Consider the following 23,635-nt stretch of genomic DNA (forward strand, 5'->3'; position numbering starts at 1 on the left):
GGAAAAAATCACCTATGCTCAAAATCTGGCTTAGGTTAGACCAAATGGCCCCTCCGGAATGCGGTGATTTTTTCGACCACCTCCAAATCACCTAAATTTGGGCACACATGATCTCTTGCACAAACAAAGCTTGGTTTCCAAGTTTTTATATTAGTTTTAATTTTTTTTGAATTTATATTGCCCTATAGACTAACTGCAAAAAATCACCATGTAAGTTTGACCAAATGGTCCCTCCAGAAGGCGGTGATTTTATCGACCACCTCCAAAATTTCCACTTTTTAAAATATATTAGAAATGGAAGTTCAATCTTGCTAACTTATGAAAATTGACAAAAAAAGATTTTCAAAATTTTCTAATTCTTATAATATATTTCAAATGGAAGTTTCAATCACGCTAACTTATGAACATTGACAAAAAAGATTTTCAACATTTTCTAATTTTAAAAACATATTTGAAATGGAATATTCAATCATGCTCACTTATGAACATTGACAAAAAAGGATTTTCAACATTTTCTCATTTTAAAAATATATTTGAAATGGAATATTCAATCATGCTCACTTATGAACATTGACAAAAAAGGATTTTCAACATTTTCCAATTTTTATAATATATTTGAAATGGAATATTCAATCATGCTAACTTAAGAACATTGACAAAAAATGATTTTCAACATTTTCTAAATTTAATAATATATTTGTAATGGAAGATTCGATCATGCTAACTTATGAAAACCTCAAGTCAATGTTTTTTACTGTCTATCCTATGTAGATAAGGCTTGTTCTTTGCACACACCATTACCAAGCACATGCCCACTGTATGCAGCATGTCTCATCAGTCAAGCAACATTGAAGCACCTACTGTGATCATTGCAGCATCAGAATATAAACACTGCAGCAAAGCATAGCTGACCTGCATCTAGACAGTTGATATACTTCAGAGACATACTAGATTAATTAAGTCTCTGCCATACTTAAGAGTCTGCCATACTACTTAAGAGTCTGCCATACTACTTAACAGTTCACAAACACTTCCACCTTCCAGATTCACAGTTCACAACCATACTAGCGCAAAAGTTAAACATCATCAACTATATTGATGATGAGTACCACTACCAGCTTCACAGAGGGTGACTAGATGGGACCCATAGCCTTTAGGAGGGCTGCATGCTCTGCCCTGATCTTCACGTCGTTCCCACTCGTCGCTACACCGCGTGCATGGGACATAAGGTGCTCATACAGCCCATCCTTGGGAATTGGCTTAGTGGTGCAGTATGGGCACCTGAACTTGCCCCACTTGTAGTACGCCGCCTTCCCCTTCTCCCTGATCTTGTTGGCTTCATGCTCAATGAAGGACTTGTGGTTCCACTCTTCCACCTCATCTCCAGAGTTGTACTGCACATACAATGATTTGCATAAATACATACTTACCATTTAGAGTAATGTAATTAACAAACATCAAATAATTGCCATTTACTTGCCCGTTAATGAACAAACAAACATAATAGCCCATTTACAGCTAATTAATGCACAAACAACAGAATAGTTCCATTTAGAAGAATTTAATGGACAAACAACAGAATAGTTCCATTTATATGCATTCATATATGGTTTCATGAAAAAACATCACACATATCCCATTTACAGCTAATTAATGCACAAACAACACAACTTTGAGAGGAATTAATTGAAAGTACAACAAAACTTTCCATTTTAGAATAATTCAATGGACAAACAACACAATATTTCCATTTATGTGCATTCAGATATGGTTTCATGATCAAAGACCACAGATATGCCATTTAGAGCTAATTAATGACCAAACAACACAACTTTATGATATGAATGAATAAACTATATAACATTCCAATTTAGAGGCATTCATATAGGGCATCATCAACAAACAACATCTCAGACAGATTAATAAACAGACCAAAAACAACTTGGGGTTACCTCCTCGTCGTCGTCAGAATCAGACGGGTCGTCGAACCCAGCGATGTCCAGCTTCCTCTTGTTGCCAGCAGCTTCCTCATTCTGCAATAGAAGTAATTAATTCAATTATACTACTAACTACATATAACATAGTATGCAAAGGTCAAGCAATCTGCAATGTGCTTCTAATAACCTAAAATGTTACTTTGACCTCAAATTATCCAAAGGTCAAGCATTCTACAATGATAGCTTGGTCAAACTAAAATTTTAGATCATGCTGACTGTGGTCCTTCAAACTATAATGCCAGACTGGGCACCAACAATAATTTTGTGAGTGCTCAGGTCTGCCAATTAATGGAAGTAGTACATTGGTTGACAACAAGTAATTGCATTTACTTCATCTGGCTCATGTAATGTACATAGTGGTGCATCAGCTGCCCTATAATCTGAACCTTATATTGGATAGTATATTGTAATGCCATGAGCTTCAGGAAAGGAAATCTTAGTGCAATTTTTGGTGCTAGGTGTGAAACTATTTCATATGACATTCATTCATGGAGTTATGCAACATAAATTTAATATGACCTGGTCATCTGGCATAGTTGCATGTCTAGCAAATCTACTTATGGTTTACTTTATAAGTACAGCAATCCTACAGATCAAAAATAAAACCTACCTACAATTTTAGTTTATGGATAATGAAGTGAAGCTCCTAACTATTTTGAAATTGCGCACTAGTTAAACATACTGTGTTCATTTCAACAATTAACTGATACACTTCTGTCACACAAAGTAGGATTTAAACCTCATTTCTACAATATCAACTTTAATAGACACACTGGGTGGCTGCTCAGCCCCTGCCGTGGCCCACTGAGGGAATATGCACAACAAATCTAACAAAATATACAGCACAGAACAGAATCTGAGCACATGCGGCAATCCAGATTCTAATATAAATAACCTAACTCTCATTATGATGTCTCTAGCATTCAAGCACGAATCAACTAGAAAAAACCCTAACTCTGAAATGGGGTTCGCCATTCAATCAAATAACCCTAACAAGCAGAAGGGGGTGCCGCAATCAATCACAAATCTACTATAAAAAACCCCATCTACTAAATCTTCTGCTAATCTACTACAAGTATGAAAGAAGGGGAACGAGAAGCATTACCACATCCACCACCTGCTTGTCGCTCGCCTCCGCACCTACATCCAGTGCGCCGCCAGACGCCGTCACCACCAGGTCTGCCACGACGGAGTCCGAGCCCACCACCCCCTGCGCCACCAGATCCGCCGCCGCAGGGACCGATCCAGCGACTGCGGATGCAGCATCTCCCGCACCGCCGACGGCGGCCACTTCTTGGACGGCATCTGCCGCGGTCTCCGCGCCCTCGACCACATCTCCGTGCGCAGCGACGGCAACGCCACGACCTTGCTCCATCGAAGCCTGAGAGAACCCGCTGGAGAGAGGGAGGCGGTGGGGTTGAGCGAGTAGGTGAGGTGGCGGGGCGATGGAGACGAGGGGGAGACGATGCGCCAAGGAGGGAGGAGGGAGTGAGCCGATTTGGGGGGAAATGGTGGGCGGATGCGGCCGGTGGTGGTTCCCCTCCCTTCTTATAGGATGGGACGTTTTTGGAATTTTTCGTGCGTGGCGTGGCGCGTGGCTAGCCCACGACCGCCGCACGTGACAACGGGCACGTGATAAGGGAAACCGAAACGCCCACGTATAATACGTGTATACCCTCAGCGTACAAAAGTAATCGGGCCGGTGTGGGCTCGTAGCGGGCTCTACGCGCGCTCTACACGGACATAAAAAGACGATCGTGCCCCTCTTCACGAATCGTTTTTGACAGATCTCAGCCGTCCTTGTGTTTCTCCCCCTCGCGTTCAGCCCAGGGGGGGAGCACCGGAGCAGAAACGTTCGAACTAATAGTTGTTAGTCTTATGTGTAAGTGCCAATGTGAATTCCTGTATGAGATATTGACCCACTAAACTCACTCAAGGAGTGGAGACAGCCCAATAAAAACAATTTTTTTTCGAAGATAAGGGCGTTTGCGTCCTTTATTTGGAAGCAACTACAACCCAGACTGCTAACGGGCTTTAGATGAAGTAGAAGAACCCGGCTGAAACAAGAGATATGCAAGAGCTCACCTGAAAAGATACGGAAATCACATAATAATATGCTAAGTTAGCTCAGTGGCTTTCCGTTTCTACTACTAATACAAGAAGAGCCATAAAAACAAAGTCCAGGTGGGAGCGAAATCTTTGAACATACATTAACGGTGAAATCGGACAGCTCTTCAGTAACAAAAGAGGGCTGCGTGCCTGCGTCAAGGTGAACCTATCTCTCCCTTCCTTTTCGACATTGTGACCGATGCCTTATCCTCCATGGTTTCAAACATTTGAGAAGATCGATGGAACCACCAGTCTGGTTCAATGGACCCAACTGCATTGCTGATCAATGCCCCTGATTCTGTTTTAGATAAGCAGATATGCTTAGGGTCAGAGTCATGAGTATTATATGTGCAGATCTCCCTGCCTCTTATCCGTTAAGTACCATCCATCCATCGGCCTCTATCATGAGTTGATTTATTCGAGAGACGTGAGCTCCCTCTTGGTGACCAACCCTAAACCCAACGCTCATGCTAATGTGGAATCGTGAGTTCCAATAGTACTATCTTAGTGCATGGCCAATATTAGCTGATCTTTTTTTTTCGTCACGGTTAGTAGCAGAAATCAGATAATTTGTACTACTAAAAAGAGTTAGTAAGACAGTAACATAGTTCCAAGATCTTTTTGGTTCAATTTTGTGTGGCAGACGAGTCACAAACGCACAGGCAATCTTTACATAGTTTAGTGTGCCTGCCGACGTGGTTGTAGTATTCAGGCACAAGTTTTGCAAGATGCTAAATGACGTAAGGGTATGATAACAATGTTACTGTATTAGTTAGACTATTGAGGGGATTGATGCTTGATATATATAGAAGAAAGGAAGAGCGGTGATGTCTCTTTTTGAAGGACGCCCCGCGAGTCACTATTCTTCCAAGAACAATAAGTTGGTGGCTACTGTTTTTAACAAATAAACCTTTTTCTTTTGTTGCGAACATTTAACAAACGAACCTAGAAGGAGAGCAAGAATATATAACTACACGGGGAACAGCACCGTCAACAGAGTACTCACGATTATTCAGAAGAAACGAAAATGCAGGTTCGAAAAGTGTATAGCATTTCCCTTTTTGAAGTTTCCATGCTGCTCAAACCATTGCTATGGTGACACGTGTGACCTCACGATGGTTTTAGGTTCTCGATGTTCATTCTTGATTGAGTGATATTTTTTATGTAGAAGTATCGATTTTCTGTTGTGAGAATACATGCATGATCAGATGATTCTAGGTGTTGCCATGTACACGGGAGCAACTAGTTAATGGGTACCCCACATGAGCAACTAGTCAACATTACATGTTCAAACCCTTTTCAATGTATCAGGTGCCGCGTCTCAGTGTCGCCATGTGTCGCATGTTTGATGTGCCCCGCACAAGAGTTTTTTTCCTAGTTTTTCTTTTACTTTTCTGTTTTTTCCTGTTCCTCGGTTTTCTTGTATAGTTTTCTTCTTCTGTGCAAGGTGCACTCTCCCGTGGACCGTGGGTGTGCTTCACTTGACATCACATGTGTGCTCCCGTGGGGAGTATATGAGTGTGATTCCTTGTGAAGCACATTTCTGCTTCACCCACACTCCCTCACCCTCTCCCCCCCACGCTGCCGCCGGCGGGCGCCCCAGGATCTGGCCCGGGTGGTGTCGGCGGTGGCGGGTCTTCCTGTACCTGCACGCGTTCCTCCTTCCCGTGGCAGGGGGCAGCGGCGGTGATGATAGGCCGGTGGCGGTCCGGCGACATGGTGGCGGTGGCCGGTGGCGAGCGCGGTGGTGGTGCTTCCACTTGGCGGCGGGGCGGACCGGTGGTGCTGGGCCGCCGGGGGTGCGATCTGGGCCTGTAGGACCCCATCTGGGTCCTAGAGGGCCGGCTCCGGCGCGGCCATGATGCCCACTGTGCGGGGACGCAGGTGAGCGGCTTGAAGAGGGGGCGGCGACGTCGACGGCGTGCCTGCTGCAGCGCGAAGGCGGGAGCTTTACGGGCTTATGAGGGCCCGGGCGGACCTATGGGCCCACGGGCCTGGTATGCTCCTGCTATTGCGTCCGGTCGGCTACCATCGTTCACGACGGAGGTTGATGCCTCCCGCGTGCTGACGGTGCTGTTGCCCTAGTCCCGGTTCCTCTTCTTGTTTGTGCAGGCCCCACTTCGCGGTGCCGTGGTGAGACGGCGTGGGAAGCTTCAAGACCGTGTCGGCGCAGGGTGGTGGTCGGTTTGGTGGCGAGCTCCAGAGCGACCGAGGTCAAGGGTGTTATTGGGAGAAATCCCTGTCGGCCTGGTCCACACTGACGCGGTGGCGCCTGAGGGCGCCACTGGACCTTCCTGGAGGGCGTCGGGGGCTACCCTTCCTCTCTCCTCGCCACGTACCGGGGGAAACCCTTGGCAGCAGCGTCGTCATCGCCGCGTCCCTTCTTGGAGGTGTTGATTGGTACCGGCGTTTCAGAGTCTAGGAGCTTGATGGGAGATCTTCGGTGGGCGCAGTAGTCGCGAGGCTTCTTTGTTTTTGTCGATCCGCCGTTGTCGGCATTTGTTCCTTTTGTATTTTCTCTTTGGTTTCTTTTCGGGTGTGACTGTGCTACTTCCGCCCCAAGACCTATGGTTGGTTGTATCGATTGGTTGCTTTGTAATACAACGAGGGGAAAACCCTTTTTCGGTCACTTCTCTTGGGAGCACTGCACTTAAGGAGATAGGTTAGAGTTGGGTGGAAGTACACATGTTAGTGCTAGTTGAAATAACACGTTGGGAAACACATGTTAGTTCACATTGAAAGCACATGTTAGTACTAGCTGAGAGCATAGATTTGCTGGATTTTATTTTTGTCGTAACTTATCAACATATGATCTAGTTTTAAAAATTTCGATGGGAAGAACACAAAGATAAAAACATTTAGTAATTTGAATGCACGGTTCAAGAGATATTTTCTTTGAAAAAAGATCCATAAAAAAGCACAAATAAACCTATCAATGCCTCCAGCACAGGAAAAACCAAAACTTCTAGACATAAGAAATGGCACATATTTCCCTAAGAAAAACAAATGGCACATATGCAGTACAACATTTTTCACCACCGTAAAAAATGAGAGTGACCACTAGTGATTTCATTTCATGGCCTGCACGAGCAAGGGCAAGCGGGCTTCAGTCAGAGCTCGTCCATATGAACTCAGGCCGCGAACCCGAAATCACTAGTTAAGGAGTACTCGTTGCAAAGATCACTTCAACTTTCCAAGTTGCAACAAGTGGCGTACATGCAGCGCGTCACTTGTCGCAACCTGGGAGTTTTCCTTTTTTCGTATATCCGTTTATTCAAAATGTTTTACTCTCAAACCGTGCATCCAAATCTCGAACTGCTTTCACCGTTGGATTCCTCGCGTCGAGATCTTCAAAACTAGATCTCATATTGATAGGCTTTAACGAACTTTTTTTCACGAAAAAAATCAGACGAAAAAACCAAACCGGGAGCACGGGTTTTTTCCCTTTCCGAAAGGGGCACGCCCGTGCCACTCACGAAATCAGAACCGTGCCTCTTGCGGAAGGAAAAAAAAAAGAGAAAACGCGTTTTTTCCCGTTTCCGAGTAGGCACGGCCGTGACTCTCGCGAAAGCACAACCATGCCTCTCGCGCAAGCAAAATCGTGACTCTTGCGAAAAAAAAAGAACACAACCGTGCTTCTCGCGGAAGCAAAACCGTGACTCTCGCGAAAGAAAAAAAAACAAAAAACACGTTTTTTTTTCGTTTCCGAGAGGCACGGCCGTGACTCTCGTGAAAGCACACCCGTGCCTCTCGCGGAAGGAAAACCGTGACACTCGCGAAAGAAAAAAACAGAAGACGCGTTTTTTTCCTTTTTGAGAGGCACGGCCGTGACTCTTGCGAAAGCAAAACCGTGCCTCTTGCGGAAGCAAAATCGTGACTCTCGCGAAAGGAAAAAAAAAGAAAACGCGTTTTTTCGCGCAAAAATTTTTTTTTCTCGGAATTTTTTTATTGAAAAGCTAAGGAAGACCGGTGGAAAACCAAAACATCGAACAAAACCAAAAAAACGTTAAAAAAGCCGAAAACGCGTGTGAAAAAATAAAAACACAAAATCCGGAGGGAGCGCCCGGAGCGTGACACGTGGCGAATGACTGAGAGCGCGCTAAGTTGCGCTGATCATTGCGAGGCTCCCGAAGGAGTGGTCGTTAACTAGTTGCTCACCCGCAAACCCAGGTTTTGTTTTTTTGGAGAACACCTAGCAGCATATTTACTGATTCAGCCCAGTAGCGTTTATGGGCCTCGAGAGAGATTGCATCTGACTATGATTTCCCCTACGCGCCGGCCCAATTGGTGCAAACATCTATTCCTTTTTCTTTTCTTTTTGTTATTTCTGTTCTGTTTTTCTTCTCCTTTTGGGAAATATGTGAATAATTTTTTATAAACTAGATTAACATACATTTAAGCACACATGAATAACCTTTTCTGAAATGTATGAAGTATTTTTGTATATCTTTTGTACATTGCGAAAAAATATGAGATGGACGTCTTTTGAAATATATGGAATTATGGATATTTATTTTTATGTACATGAATATTTTTTGGTTTATAAATTAAAAATATTTCTTCATTTCTTTTTATAGTCTTATAGTCTTATTGTATTTTGGTTTTTGTTTTCCTAGCGGCATCGGCGAGGTGGCGGCGGTGAAGACACGTTGAAATGAGGTCTATCCGACCTCTCCCTACTTCTATGGTGTTTAATTTGACATTAACGAAGGGCCTGTGAAGGTAGGTTTTGCAAGATCTATTGGTTCTCTTCAAATCTTGGTTGTTTGCTTGTCCATCATGGGAAGCAGTTGAATGGTGGTGCGGCAACTTCGACGTCTTCAATCGTTTTGTCCTGTGGCAAGATCCTATTTCTACAACGCTTTGGATTGGTGGTGAAGGATTGCATGCATGCGTTGCGTGGGGAGCTGCCCCAACCGATGTTTTAAATGGCTACTGGATCTTGTTTTTCAAGGGGAGTGACTATTGTGGTCTTCTGAGCTTTATATGGTGAGGACATTTGCAGGTGTTCTTATCCCTTATTATCTGTTTAGTGTATTTTTCAAGCTTTGACAGACGACGAGCTAGTGAAGAAAGATGATGGACAGTATGATTTCAATGTAATTTTATTTTTTGTAGGTCGTTTTGTGTCTTGTTGTCCTTGATTGTACTGTCTACTGTTTTTCTTGATAAATATTACATATGAGATGCCCTTTGGGTGTCTCTTTTCAAAAAATATACGACAAAATGTTCCTATACTTAAATATACATGATTATAGTTTGAAATAAAATGTTTATCGCATATACAAAAAATGTTTTAATATACAGAGAAAATATCCATGTGTTTCCAAAAAAAAAATACATACCTTTGGAAAAAAGTGTTCATACATGTCAAATTATAAAGTTACGTGCCAGAATATAAAGTCGTTGTACAGTAACGATATCATGATGAGCACGACTACACGTACGATAACGATATACGAATAAATTGTGCTCAACTTTAAGCTGCTGGTGTGCGCGTGGGGCTCGTGTAGAATTTCAGAAATTGAACTAGTTCACTACTCTCCAGCTACGGCCAAGTTTCATCTATTTGAATAGGATGCGGCCAGGTCGGGCGCCACTCTGCACCGATGCATCGATTCTTTATGAGAGGTTTATGGGAGGATGGATGGGTACGACTTTGAGGCTGGGATGGCTGGAGCCGGAGGTGAAGTATCGTAGGGGGAGAGACAAAGGTGGCGGAACATACACATAGCTACCTCTTGTATGTTTTCCTATTATAATTAAAAAGATGCGCAGGTGTGTTGATTTGCTGGAACTAAGCCAGGATCCAGCATGCATGGCTGCATGCATGTTACGGTGCATTCAGCATTGACCATTCGTCCTAGGGTACTTAATATAGAGGTCTGACCCGCCCCGCGCGCGAGAAAGATGCGTTGACCTACATCAAACCCTACGTTAAAGTCGGTGTCGTCTCACGCAACATAACGTGACTAAGCCTTCCAGCTGCAATACGCATGCATGCACGTGGATTTCATCGAGGAACAAACGTACATACGTAGCTAATTAGCTGTGCTTCCGGGCTGTCGAGATGGGGACTGGGATCGGCCGTTCGATCTTCTTCATCATCTTAAACACCATATATATAGATCGGTCTCTCCGTCACCATAGTATTTTACTAATCTTTTGAATCAATCTTTTGCATTCATGAAGTCTTCTTACACCCGTCTGTCACAAGCACACGATTCAGGAAGAAGGCCCGCCTGTGGGCGCGCGTTGGCGCGAAAGGAGTACCAACTATACTTCCAGAGACTTAGGCCCTGCTGATCAGGGGTGACGCAGCCCCTTGTTTGATCCTTTGCAACATATACCTGTGCTAGTTTCGCTCTTCCTATCAATGAAAAGATACGCAAAGCTTTTGCTTATTCGTGAAAAAAACAAATACCCGAACTTGATCTCTACTGCTAGTCGGCTACAGTATATATTAACTACAACTAGTACTTGTAATCCATGGTACTTACGGAGTTAATTACGCTCAGACAGTTTTAGCATTCTAGACTCAGTGGGCAGTGGCCCGTTACTATACATGTCATTTTCGACAGTTCTCAAGTCTGAACAACGTGATCTTGAGCTATCATTTGTTCTAACTTGATCGATCTGATACTTAGTTAATTCATCCATCTTGATGCCCCCATTGATACCTAATCAGCAATGATGCTGAATGGATTTATTGGTCCATTTCATGTGCTTTTTGTCGAGTCAATTTCTGACTTGTTCACCATGAAGTGATCTAGCTCCTGAGATATATGGTTTTCTTTATTCATATCTTTTTTTGGTCTTCTAGGCTGCAAAACTATAATGCTTGTGTCCCGAACCAAAGACTATATATCACCCGAGAATACGTTGAGGAACTGTGGGAACTTCCAATACGGGCAGCTGCTCCGGATGAAGCAATTGTCGCAGCTTCTAATCCACCAGAACAACAAATAGGTATCCACTCCGCCTCTTTTAGACAAGAAGTCTACTATAGTGAAAATTCATGGTCAAGGGTAAGTTTAGAAGACTGGGTCAGTATAAAAGAGACGTGTATTGTGATACGGAGGAAGTGCTAGATTAGAGTAGGAGGACAAACGAAAAACTAAAGATTAATTTGCACATGGCATCACATTAACATAAAACCTAGATAACACCGTAGCACCATTACAGTCTATTACGTCATTCCATTGTTTTTCCAGAAGGCCAGCAGCTTTGGAAACAAAATGATGATAAACATTACAATTTTCACATATTATTTCTAGGCCAATCATTATGCTGATTACATTAACCTATCGATATAGTCTTGAGGAACAGTTTAGTTGGCCCTGGCAGTGACCATGGAGATGTCGGCTTTACGACCGAACCTAGCGACCTTGCAGTCGGTGGCGAAGATGTCGGATGAGACAAAGCTTGCTACACCCCCCATCACTGGCATGCTAGAACTCACGTTGAACTTGTTTACATAGTCGGGGCGGTAGGTTTGGCCGAGAACACCGTGAACATCACCTGTCAGGTCGTAGAACTTGAACCCAATATCCAGATGCGCGAGACTATCATCCTCTGTCACACCGTAGTTGTGAACACGTGAGTCTTCCTTCGTGATGGGCACCGCTTTAGTCATGATGTCGAACACACCCTTAAGCTCAACCCTCACGTTGTTGGTCATGGAGATCCTCGTGACGGTCAGGCCATGCACGTCGGTGGACTGCCACTGTGCACCGATGTCACCAGCGACGTCAATGGGTGCTCCATCGAAGGCCAACTCGAGGCGATCAACGTCATTGTTCCACTTGGCGGTCTTCTTGGCACCCACGTAGAGGCGGTGGTCGGCGAAGCGGACACCTACGGCCTGGATCCATGTGAAGTCGCGGCTCATGGACGGGTCGTGTTTGCCGATGAAGTGAGCGTTGATATGGAGGTTGGCATCAGAGACGACGCAGAAATCCTTGTCCTTCTTGCCGTGGAAGTAGAAGTTATTGCCGTCAGCGCCGGTGAAGCAGGGGTCGCCGCAGATAAACCCAGGGTAGAAGTCACACACTTCAAGAAGGTTTTGTCGTTAGTATCATCATCAAAAAGAACGTCACTACCTGTCTAGAGCATTACCATTGCAATAATTAAAACGTCGTGCATCTTCAGATGGATGTTGAGGTCTAAGACCGAATTGTCCTCGATCTACCACATTTAAAGAAAAGGGCATGCATAGCTTGAGAGTAGGGAAAGATTGGGATGTCTTACAGCAGTATGTCTTGCAGGAGGAGCAGACGACAAGGCACTCCTCGGGACAGCGCTTGGGGCAGGTGGCCACGCAGGGGGTGAAGTCGCAGGTGAGAGTCTGCGCCCTCTTGCCGAACCGTCCAGGGTGGATCACGCGGGAGTTCGGCGGCAGCGGGCGGCGCGGCTGCGCGGCCGCAGAGGACACGGCGGCGCACAGCACCACCAGCACGGTGGCGACTGCTCCCATGCACGACGCTGGCCTGGCCATAGCTACGTACCTGGGGCCTGCGTGTGCTAGCTTAATTGGCTTATCTCTGTTCGCTAGTATGCATGTGGGGAGCTCGTTGTGAGTTTGATAAGATGGATGCCTGCGTTGCACACGGGAATTTATAGGATGCGCGGGAGGAGGTGACTGATCGAAGCTGCGAAAGATGGTCATTGACTTATTGCTGCGTGCAACCCATGATGCATCCATGTAATTGACAACGTATGCACGTTTGGGAGATTGATCCTGGACGCAAAGCGACTGGCATCGCTTAGCATCGCACCAACCAGACGATCGAACGCCTACGTAAGCAGATTTGTCTACTAATTTCTCTGTTCGAAAGGAAACAATTAGGTTGCGCTTAAGCACACTTAGGTGCGGCCACAGCCAAATGCCTCGCCTAGAGCATAAAAGAAGTCTAGTCGAGGCAAGCGCAAAATTGTTCACTCCTGCAAGAAATCATTCCATATCAAAACGGTCCAATTTGGTCAATATGCCATATTTTTCTTCTCATAAAAGATGCCATATTCCAACAATAGCGGGTAGGTTACCTTGAAAAAAGTTAATGGAGGCCGGCTCCAGGTAGCCCGGTATTAAAATGATGTATTTGTATATCCCAAGAAATTTTAAAAAAGGTGAATACACATGCACATGTATACTGCGTATGTGTGAAATTCTATAGCAATATTCTTTCACACGTGGCGTACGAAAAAAGACAAATTGGTATTTGCGCCGATTTTTTTTTGTTGGGCTGGATTTTTGTTTTTTCTGTGTAGCTTACAAATCATAATATTTTCAAACAAATTTTACAAATCCGTCCTGAACAATTACAAGTTTTAGCAAAAAAATCCATTTTTTTAACTTTTGAATGTGGTTTTTAATATATATTTTAAATACCGAGCCATGTGGAGCTTGACGGCCACAAATCCACACTCGTAGTTTACCCCTTTTCATGTCCTACACTGATGTCTATACGCATATAATAATCCATAAAATAAACCAATGATGGTCAAAACGGTACAACCACCTAGGTTGTTCCTAAGCCCTAAGTGTAAATCTAGAAGACCAACTCAATATAAAAACAACATGTATTTGTGATATGTAGGAAGTGCTAGAACTAGAGTAGGAGGACATCATGCTGACATAAGGGAAGCACCATTATGTCAGCATGAAAGTCAATTCCTTTTTTTTTCTAGAAGGCCGGTAAATTTTATTCAAGATAATGTTAAACGTTACATTCTCACATAGTAGTACTGGCCAATCAGTAGGCCGATTACATTAACCGGTTTTGTCTTGAGCAATAGTTTAGTTGGCCCTGGCCGTGATCATGGAGATGTCGCCATTATGGCCGAACCTAGCGACCTTACAGTCGGTGGCAAAAATGTCGGAAGTGACATAGCTTGCTACACCACCCATCACCGGCATGCTTGAACTAACGTTGAGCTTGTTGATGTAGTCGGAGCGGTAGGTCTGGCCTAGAATGCCATGAACATTGTCGGTGAGGCCATAGAACTTGAAACCAATGTCCAAATGCGCAAGGCTGTCATCCTCTGTCACATCGTAGTTGTAGATGCGGGAGTCCTCCTCCGTGATGGGCACTACTTTAGTCATGATGTCGAACACACCCTTAAGCTCGACCCTCACACCGTTGGCCATGGAGGTCCTCGTGATGGTCAGGGCAGGCACGACGGTGGATTGCCATTGTGCGCCAATGTCAGTAGCGATGTCGATCAGTGCTCCATCGAAGGCCAACTCGAGGCGATCGATGTCATTATTCCACTTGGAGGTCTTCTGGGCACCCATGTAGAGGCGGTGGTCCACGAAGCGGATGCCCAAGGCCTGGATCCATGTGAAATCTCGGCTCATTTGCGTTTGCCGATGAAGTGGGCGTTGATATGGAGGTCAGCGTCAGAGACGACACAGAAGTCCTGGTCCTTCTTGCCATGGAAGTAGAAGTTGTTGCCATCGGCGCCAGTGAAGCGGGGGTCACCGCATGACATCCCAGGGTAGAAATCACACACTTTAAGAAGTTTAAGTAATTAGTATTGAGGTTGTTGGCCCAGACCGTGCACGTCGAGTACTTTCCGACCATACGCAAACGACCGACAACGAAGAACTTGCCCACAGTCTTGGTTTCTGCCCCAAGCTGGCTCGATCCGTCCGGATCGATCGAAACTAGCACAGCTAGCTACGTAGCCCGGTGAGTTGCACTCGTACACGAACTCCTACGCCGAACACGCACATAAACAGCAACCGGCTGATTGATCCGGCCGGCCTGCACTACACACACGTACGCACACGAGGAGGCTGGCCAAGTATTGCCAAAGGCTCGTATCGAGCCTTGTGTTTTATTTCAACTCACGGTACAAAGATTACAAGGGATGGTTACATATATATATATACTAGTATAGCTAGCCTATACGTAAACCAATCAGGTGACTGAGTCTTAGTCCGAGCCGGCTAGGAGACGGAGACGTGTTTAACTCCAACAATCACCTCCCTAAACACGACGTTGTCACGTCACAGCTCCGACGCCGATCCTTCTTCGCATCTTCAAGAACTTCTCTCGGTCTAAAGTCTTGGTTAGCATATCCGCCAATTGATCATCGGTGCGAACGTAGTTGACCTTCATCCTACCTTCTTTCACGCAATCCTTTGTGTAATGATACATCGTATCAACGCGCTTGCTCCTTTCACGCCGCACTGGATCCTCGGGTAGAAAGGTCTCACTATCAACATTGAGCACAATTTGTTCCGGATCTCGATCTATGAGATCACTGTGTAGCCTCGCTAGCGACACACCGTGACATGCCGCAGTTGCTTTACTCTTCTTGCTCAGCTCAAGACGAGGTTCCATTGGAGCGTCAATTGGATTGCAATATTTCATGCCACGACTTTCAAGTACCTTCCTTGCGTATGCCTCCCGGCATAGTGTGGTCTCCACCGTCTTTTGATGTACCTCTATCCCGGAGTAGTAGCTCAAAAGACCAAGATCATCCATCTGTAGCTTGAACTTTGCAATCAACTCTTCATCTGCTCCCGTTATCAACAGGTCGTCGACGTAGATGCCAACTAGTAGACGATCCCTTCCTTCACCTCTCTTGTACATCGCATGTTCTAGTGGGGCTTTCTCAAATCCAAGAGAAATCATCGTTTGATCAAGTTTGATGTTCCATGCCCGAGAGCCTTGCCGTAGCCCATACAAGACTTTGTGTAGCTTCAGTACCCTGTGTTCCTCTCCCTCTTTGATGAAACCCGGTGGTTGATTCACATACACATCTTTTATCTCGCCCTTCAAGAACACGGAGTTTACATCCATGTGATGTACTTTCCATGATTCCTGAGCCGCGAGCGCGATGAGTAATCTCACCGACTCCATCTTTGCAATGGGAACGAACACTTCTTCGAGGTCCACACTTTCCTCTTGCACGTACTCTTTGGTTAGTAGCCTCGCTTTGTGCTTCATGCACCCTTCAACATCTTTCTTGACCTTGAATTCCCGCTTGAGCTCCATATCCTTTTCATTGTTGGGAAGATCCACAAGCTCCCATGAATTATTGTCATGATCGACCCCAACTCTTCTATCATAGCATGACGCCAACACTCCTTCGTATTTGCGTCCACAAATTCCGCCGGTTCCTCGGCGCTTGCTAGACACCGTCGCCCACTCCCGTTCACCATTACCGGGTTAATCATCCGAAGAAATTTCTCCGGATATGGGTGTAACTCCGGTTGTAGATGTTCCAGTGTAGGTGGTGTCCTTTCCTCCACATGCGCTGTCGACGTCCCTCCTAGACTGGTCGGCAGCACCGCAGTTGTAGCTGAGCTCACGTCCACACACAGGCCACCAGACCAAACCCCACGCAGGCCACCAGGCAATGTGCCTTGCCCATTACCACCCGCGGATTGGCCTGTCTCGTGGTCCGGCTCCTCTTCTGATGCGTCACATGTGCCTATATCTTTTGCTTTGCATGCTGAGACGTTGCTGCTGCTGCCTTGTGCACTACTTGGTAGGCTTCTAGTATGAGAGCACTCCTGCTTGCTTGCTAGTAGGCTCCTGCTACAGCAGTCAGCGCATTGCATGCTGCTCCTTGGCTCGCATGACGCAGCAGACTGGACCGCCGGTCGCACGTAGGTTCTCCGACGAAAGCCTGGACCATCCACAATGACAGCGGGACCTTTTTGCCCCACTTTGCCATCCTCTGATGTGACGCCTGTGCTTTTTATGGCGCTGTTTGCCGTCGTGTACATGCCTGGTGCGCCTCCAGCACCAGGGCACTCCTTGCTTGCATGTGCAGCTGGCACTACATCTCCGGGACGATCGCACGCAGCGCCCGCTGCACCCGCGCGGGGTACACAGCTTGCTAGCGCATTTGTTCTACATCGCGACACGACGCCGGTGCTTCTCTTCTGGTGGACTTCCGACATCACGGACGTCTTTGTTCTTTCAGGATGCAGCACACAACAAGGCTGCTTCTCCATGGCCGAGCGCACGCGGCAATCGTTGCTTCCGCTCCAGCAAAGTTGGCACTTACATTCATAGCACTGACATAAGTTTCGGAATCACTCCCCGCATCTGTAGCTTCGACACAGGTTTCCGAACCACGATCATGATGGCAAACTTTTTCTTCTGCAAGTTCGACAATTTCTTTAGTCAACGCTTAAGAGTCTGGATCCTCCTCGTCCACCAGTTTACACATCAACATCATGTCACCATCATCTTCTTGCTGGACAATGAGCGCCTTCTGCTTCGGTGCTTCCTCGCAGTCAGCCTTGAAGTGGCCGAGGAGACCACAGTTATAACACCTCACTTTCCTGATGTCAAACTTTCTCCTCGGTGGTGGTGCAGCCTCATCGTGTGAGTCGTCGTCGGAGTCGGCGAAGTTCTTTCTCGCCGAACGCTGCTTCCCCTTCTTCTTGCTGCTGCTCATGGATCTGCCTCTCTTTTCTAGGGCGATCCACTGTGCCTTCGTGAGCATCACAAGTTCGTCGTTCCTTCCGTCCCCAAGACTGTACCGCATACGCTCATCGTGAGCCTTGTACCGTCCGACGAGATCGTCGATGGAGAGAGTCGCGAGATCGACGCACTGCTCGATCCCCGTGACAATTTGCAGGTACCAGGGAGGGGCCGCACGCAAGAACCGCCGGACAACCGAGGCCTCCGTGAGGTTCTCTCCAAGCGCGCGAATCCGATTGACAAGAGTAGCCACCCGTGAAGCGAACGCATCCACGGACTCATTGTCGCCCATTACCAAAGTCTTATAGTTCCTTAGGAGAGTTTGGAGATTGGCTTGCTTGACGCGAGTATGTCCCTCGAACATGAGTTTCAGCGTATCCCACACCTCCTTCGCCGTTGCTTTGGCGATCAGGTGCTGGAGGACATCCATCAGCATCACCGAGTAAATCGCCGACGCCGCCTGCCGATCCTTCCGGTGCTCGGCTCCCTCCTTCTTGAACGCGTTGCCTCCGGGATCCACCGCGTCCCATAGCTCGTTGGCGCGGAGACCACACTCCATGAGGGCCTTCCAGACCCCGAAGTTCTCGCGATCAAACCGTGGATACGACGAACTCGCCGGAGCAGCAATTACTTTAGCCGCACCGGAGTACTCCGCCAGCTGCTTGGTCTTCTCGTCGTTCGCCATGATCCTCCGTTACTAGAAGACCAACCTTACTCTGATACCAATTGTTGGCCCAGACCGTGCACGTCGAGTACTTTCCGACGACACGCAAACGACCGACGACGAAGAACTTGCCCACAGTCTTGGTTTCTGCCCCAAGCTGGCTCGATCCGTCCGGATCGATCGAAACTAGCACAGCTAGCTACGTAGCCCGGTGAGTTGCACTCGTACACGAACTCCTACGCCGAACACGCACGTAAACAACAACCGGCTGATTGATCCGGCCGGCCTGCACTACACACACGTACGCACACGAGGAGGCTGGCCAAGTATTGCCAAAGGCTCGTATCGAGCCTTGTGTTTTATTTCAACTCACGGTACAAAGATTACAAGGGGTGGTTACATATATATACTAGTATAGCTAGCCTATACGTAAACCAATCAGGTGACTGAGTCTTAGTCCGAGCCGGCTAGGAGACGGAGACGTGTTTAACTCCAACAGAGGTAGCTGATCTAAAGCATTACCGCTGTATTCATTAAACTTTGTGCATCTTCAGAAATATAGGGAGGTCCAAGATCAAATTGTCTTCGATCTCGTGTCACTTAAAAGTTAAAAAAGAAGGGCATGCATGGCTTGAGACTGGGGGGAGGTTGGAGATGTATATATATGCTTACAGCAGTATGTCTTGCAGCTGGGGCAGAGGACGAGGCACTCGTTGGGGCAGCGCTTATCGCAGGTGGCCACGCAGGGGTTCCTCTTGTCCTTGGTGTTGTCGCAGGTGAGAGTCTGCGTCCTCTTGCCGAACCGTCCAGGGTGGATTACCCGGGTGTTCGGCGGCAGCGGGCGGCGCGGCTGCGCGGCCGCAGAGGACACGGCGGCGCACAGCACCACCAGTACGACGGCGACCGCTCCCAAGCACGCTGGCCTGGCCATTGCTATGTACCTGAGACCTGCGTACCTAGTTTAATTCGCTGATCTGTGTGTTCAGTATGTGTGGCGAGTATGTATGTGGGCAGCTCGCTGTGAGTTTGGTAAGATGTATGGCTGTGTTGCATGGGAATTTATAGGATGCGCGGGAATAGGTGACTGATCGAATATCCGAAGGGCGGTACTGGGCGCCGGTGCGCCGGCTGAAAGTTTCGGCCGGTCGCATCGCAAGCGTCCGATCTGCGCTTGCGCAGCCGTCAGATCTGTCCTCTGTCCTTCCCTTCGCCAACCCGCTCGCACCGACGGCCCCGCCTCATCTCCTCGTGTTCCCATTGTAACGCCGTCGCGTGCACCGCCGCGCTGCCGCTTGCCGCCTCTCGCCGCATGCCGCTGGGATTGCAGGGCTACCTAGGAAGATTCAAGATTTTGTCGTTTGGAGCTCTTTATCGTCTGGTTCCAACAACTCGTGTCGTGGTTGCAGCACCTCCCACCGCCACCGTCTCTACTCGCCGCCGACATCGGCTTCCACCATCGTATTTCAGCACAAAAAGCTCAACGAACAGGAAAGGGGATTTCCCTAGTGGTAGCAAAAACCAAAAACTGTTCCAGCAAAATAGTATCACGGTTCCAGCAAAAAATGCACTGCCGCCGATGCCCGCAAACTAAAAATCTCACCGGTTCCAGCTCTGCTTTGGCTGGTTGTAGCAAAAAAACTTGTTGGTTCCAGCTCTATTGTCTATCACCGCCCCAGCACCATTTCTAGCCTATGCAGCAAAATCAAATACTAGTTCCAGCAAAAATCAGAAGTGCTCCCAGCCAAAAATTTGATGTACCAAAAGATCATGTGTATGCAGCAAAATCAAATATTGATTCCCAGCAAAAATCATAAGTGCTTCCAGCCAAAATTTTGATGTAGCAAAAAATCCTGCCTATGCAGCAAAATCAAAGGTTGGTTCCAGCACAAATCAAAAGTGCTTCCGGCCAAAAAATTTGATGTAGCAAAAAATCATGCCTATGCAGCAAAATCAAAGGTTAGTTCCAGCAAAAATCAAAAGTGTTTCCAGCCAAAAATTTGACGTAGCAAAATACCATGGGCGGCGGCACCACTGTCCCTCAATTTACAGCAAAATCATGGCGGACAGCGCCGCCGTGGACCACCATCAGCCTCGCCGGTTGGCCTGTTGCATCTCGCTGGCCGCCATCTCTACCATCCCCACGGTCGACGTCCGCCCCCGACTCCCGTAGCAGTACCCCGTACCCCGTGCCCCGTTTTGGTGATCAGCGGAGGAACGGGATTACACGGGTAGAGGAGGATGTGTTGGTGGAGATGGGGGCAAATGAGTGGTGGAGCTCACTGGGGAAGAAGATAAGGCATGGAGGCAGGCGGTGCGTAGGCCCAGTGTGGAAAAGGTCAAAAGAAAAAGGTGCGGCTATGCGAGCGAGCGGCGTGACCGGCCGAAGTTTCGGCCGGCGCGCCGATTACAAGCGTTTTCCATATCCGAAAGGTGGTCATTGACTCATTGTTGCGCGCAACCGCATGTGATTGACAACATATGTACGTCTGGGAGATCGACCCTGGACGTAAAGCGACTGCCGACTGGCATTGCTTAACATCTTACAAATTAACTAAGTCCTTGAAGATCGAACGCCTAGGGAAGTAGATACGTCCACAAATTTAATACTACATGTTTTAACCAAGATGCCCAGTGCTTCCTTTCTCTTACCGTGCATCCGTGCTAGCTATACATAGAACCTGGATTAAAAGACGACGAATATTTTTATTTTGGCAACCTAGATTAAAATATCTGAGCAGTTTTCTTTTTGCAGCAAAGCTGATCGGTTTTAATAGTAGCGAAACTAGATGTTTTTGCGAACCAACCTATGGTTGGATGGTTAGGACAAGGCTTCCCGCGCTGTTCGTTCAGTGGGAGGAGGCGGTACTAATAGGGGTATGATGTGCGTGTGTGGTTAATAGAGGTGGATGTATGCTCGCATATATGAGCAACTTCGATTGTACTGTCTTCAAAAAAAGTAGATGCTTTTACCATGTCGGAAAATGTCATTTCAAAACTCAGTGCACAGCTTTACTAGTGGATATCAAAAAAATGTGCACCTAAATAAAAAAAATGTTTGTGTATTATAACCAACATTCATGTAATATTAAAAGCTTTTCCAGCCTTTACACAAGATGCTTTGTTTCATTCCAGTAAGTATTACTGAATTATAAAATGTTCATGTTTTTGTCAAAAATATTGATACATTTTAAAACAAGGAAAATGTGAAAGAACAACTTCGTGTGCCTACAAGTTGGACTTTTCTAAAGCCTATGACCATGTGGACTGAGATTTTTCGGATTACACGCTTTCTGCTCTCATCAACAAGTCAGTGGCGGATGATGGTTTGGGAGGTGTCAAGACTTATTGTGGGCATATGTTATTTCTCACCTCTTGTTTGCGATGATTCCATGCTATTTTTTTTCATGTAGCCAACATGCAAGATAGGTCAAAGGTTTGTTAAACACGTATGCGTCATCGACATGTCAACTTATTAACCCTGAGAAATATTCCATCCGATAATTGCCTGGAGGCTGTTGTGGAGGAAGTGAAGAGGGTTTTGGAAATTTTGCAACAAGTTTTTGACCCAAATGTCTGGAGTTGCGAGTGCCAGAAGGCATAATGCATAATGGTAGGTTTGAGACCCTATAAGAGAGATTGCGGATGAGTGGATTGGAGCCAGCATCATCGGGGGGCAAATAACCTCCTATTAAATCATGTCCCAAGCCATCCCCACCTATTTTATGAGTGGTCCGTTTGTTGGCATTGCTATGAGACGATTTAACACATTTGATGCGGCATTATTGATGGGGGTGGAGAAGGGGAAAAGAAAAATGGCATGGCTCAATTGGGATAAAGTGATGCTACCAAAGTCGAAGGGTGGCATGGCCTTAAGAGATATGAGAGCCTTTAACCATGATTTATTGGCCAAGCAAGCTTGGTAGCTAATTGATGCGCTAGAAAGATGTGCAAGATTGTTATGTGCTAAAGTACTATCTGAATCTATTCGACACGATTTTATCAGAAAATGCATCGGCTGTTTGGAGGGGTATTGAGCATGGTTTGGACCATAGAACAATGGCTAGTTTGGACAGTGGGGGCGGATCTCAGAGAACAGGCAAGATCCATGGATTTTCGCCCTATAACACCCAAGCGTAAATGTCGGTTTAACTGAGTGTCGAACTTTTTGGACGAAGACGGTGCTTCGAACATGCAACAGTTATATGATCACTTTGTCGAGGGATGTTCAGGAAATTGGCAAGATCCATACCACTCCGCACAACCGGCAACATTATTTTGCATGGTTCCCTGAAAAGAATGGAAGTTTAGCGGTGAAGAATGCCTACCTGCTAGCTACATACAATCATGATGATGAGTTGCAGATGGGGTGTCCAGTAACAACCCCGAGCGTAAATGTAGGTTTAACCGGGTCTCCGGCTCTTTGGATGAACATGGTGCTTGGAACATGCAACGGTTACATGATATCTTTTGGTCGAGGGATGTTCTGGAGATTTTCAAGATCCGTATCTCTCCGCGCAACTGGCAGGATCAATTTTTTTTTGCTTGGTTCCCTAAAAAGAATGGACGTTTCTCGGTGAAGAGTGCCTACCGGCTAGCTACATACAACCATAATGATGAGTTGCAGGTGGGGCATCCAGTAACAAACCCTGATGGAGCCCGGCCTATGTCGCACTGCATTTGGAATGCCTCGGTCCCGCAGAAGCAGAAGAAGGTTATGATGTGGGAGGTTGTAGAGGCTGGGTGCCCTTTACGTATCAATGTAAGTTGTATAGGCATCTGTCAACGCATGACACTTGTTCTTTCTGCGGTATTAAAGTTAAAAGTACCTTTCACCCTGATTTCCCGTGATCATGCTACAAAACTGTGGGAGTTGATCAGGGTTATTTGGCCGCACCCTGATAGAAGTGTGCTAATAGATACGGGCAAGGATTTGCTGAATATGTTTGCGGGGTGTATTGATGCGGAACAATATAGATTTATCATACTTACCTGCGCATTTGACAGCGCTCGGACTTGCTACATGAAATTGCTTATACATGCAAGGTATTATAGTATGGATGAAATTCTGAAGGGTAAGATGCCAATGTTGGATGACTACCGAGGCCGATGGTGAGCTCACCGACCCCTGCGTGCCCTTGGCCGACGACATCGGGTCGCCCTTTTGGTTGATGTATCCTTCCTTGATTAGGATGTGACGGCTGCAAACGACATTATTCTTCCACGGCATGACGAGAGTGTGATCTTTGCAGCCTATCGGTTCTTATTGAATTGTAATGATGCGCTTGTGGCAGATATCCATACATTGGTGCAGGGTATGGCGTTGGCCTCTCAATACTCACAAGGCCACACTATTGTTCAATCGGGCTCTTATATCTGAGGCATTGGCAAGCTGGCTCGATCAGCATACGGGCACC

The 23,635-nt window shown here is 46.5% G+C and overlaps 2 protein-coding genes and 1 pseudogene across 2 annotated transcripts; all 3 read right to left on the reverse strand.

Moving 5' to 3' along the window:
* Positions 1–996: 996 nt before the first annotated feature.
* Positions 997–3,372, reverse strand: LOC123097114 (uncharacterized). Its single transcript, XM_044518872.1, has 3 exons — positions 3,103–3,372; positions 1,953–2,033; positions 997–1,394 (listed from the first exon to the last, which is right to left on the reverse strand). The coding sequence occupies exons 1-3, from the start codon at positions 3,370–3,372 to the stop codon at positions 1,134–1,136; spliced, it is 612 nt and encodes a 203-aa protein (XP_044374807.1). The 3' UTR covers positions 997–1,133.
* A 7,932-nt stretch (positions 3,373–11,304) lies between these two features.
* On the reverse strand, positions 11,305–12,673 carry LOC123100480 (uncharacterized). Its single transcript, XM_044522410.1, has 2 exons — positions 12,357–12,673; positions 11,305–12,158 (listed from the first exon to the last, which is right to left on the reverse strand). Exons 1-2 carry the CDS (start codon positions 12,601–12,603, stop codon positions 11,437–11,439), a joined length of 969 nt encoding a protein of 322 aa, XP_044378345.1. The 5' UTR covers positions 12,604–12,673; the 3' UTR covers positions 11,305–11,436.
* Positions 12,674–13,891: 1,218 nt separating this feature from the next.
* On the reverse strand, positions 13,892–20,464 carry LOC123098886 (uncharacterized; annotated as a pseudogene).
* Positions 20,465–23,635: the final 3,171 nt, after the last annotated feature.

This window comes from Triticum aestivum, chromosome 4D (assembly GCF_018294505.1).
Source record: "Triticum aestivum cultivar Chinese Spring chromosome 4D, IWGSC CS RefSeq v2.1, whole genome shotgun sequence".
NCBI classification, from domain to species: domain Eukaryota; kingdom Viridiplantae; phylum Streptophyta; class Magnoliopsida; order Poales; family Poaceae; genus Triticum; species Triticum aestivum.

What these genes read in the sequence shown, in the direction of transcription:
- LOC123097114 (XM_044518872.1), bottom strand. Translation starts at nt 3,372, where the DNA reads ATGGAGCAAGGTCGTGGCGTTGCCGTCGCTGCGCACGGAGATGTGGTC. An exon ending in ACAAGCAGGTGGTGGATGTG is followed by an intron (nt 2,034 to 3,102) that starts GTAATGCTTCTC and finishes CTTCTATTGCAG; the next exon opens with AATGAGGAAGCTGCTGGCAA. An exon ending in ATTCTGACGACGACGAGGAG is followed by an intron (nt 1,395 to 1,952) that starts GTAACCCCAAGT and finishes TTGTATGTGCAG; the next exon opens with TACAACTCTGGAGATGAGGT.
- LOC123100480 (XM_044522410.1), bottom strand. Translation starts at nt 12,603, where the DNA reads ATGGCCAGGCCAGCGTCGTGCATGGGAGCAGTCGCCACCGTGCTGGTG. An exon ending in CTCCTGCAAGACATACTGCT is followed by an intron (nt 12,159 to 12,356) that starts GTAAGACATCCC and finishes ACCTTCTTGAAG; the next exon opens with TGTGTGACTTCTACCCTGGG.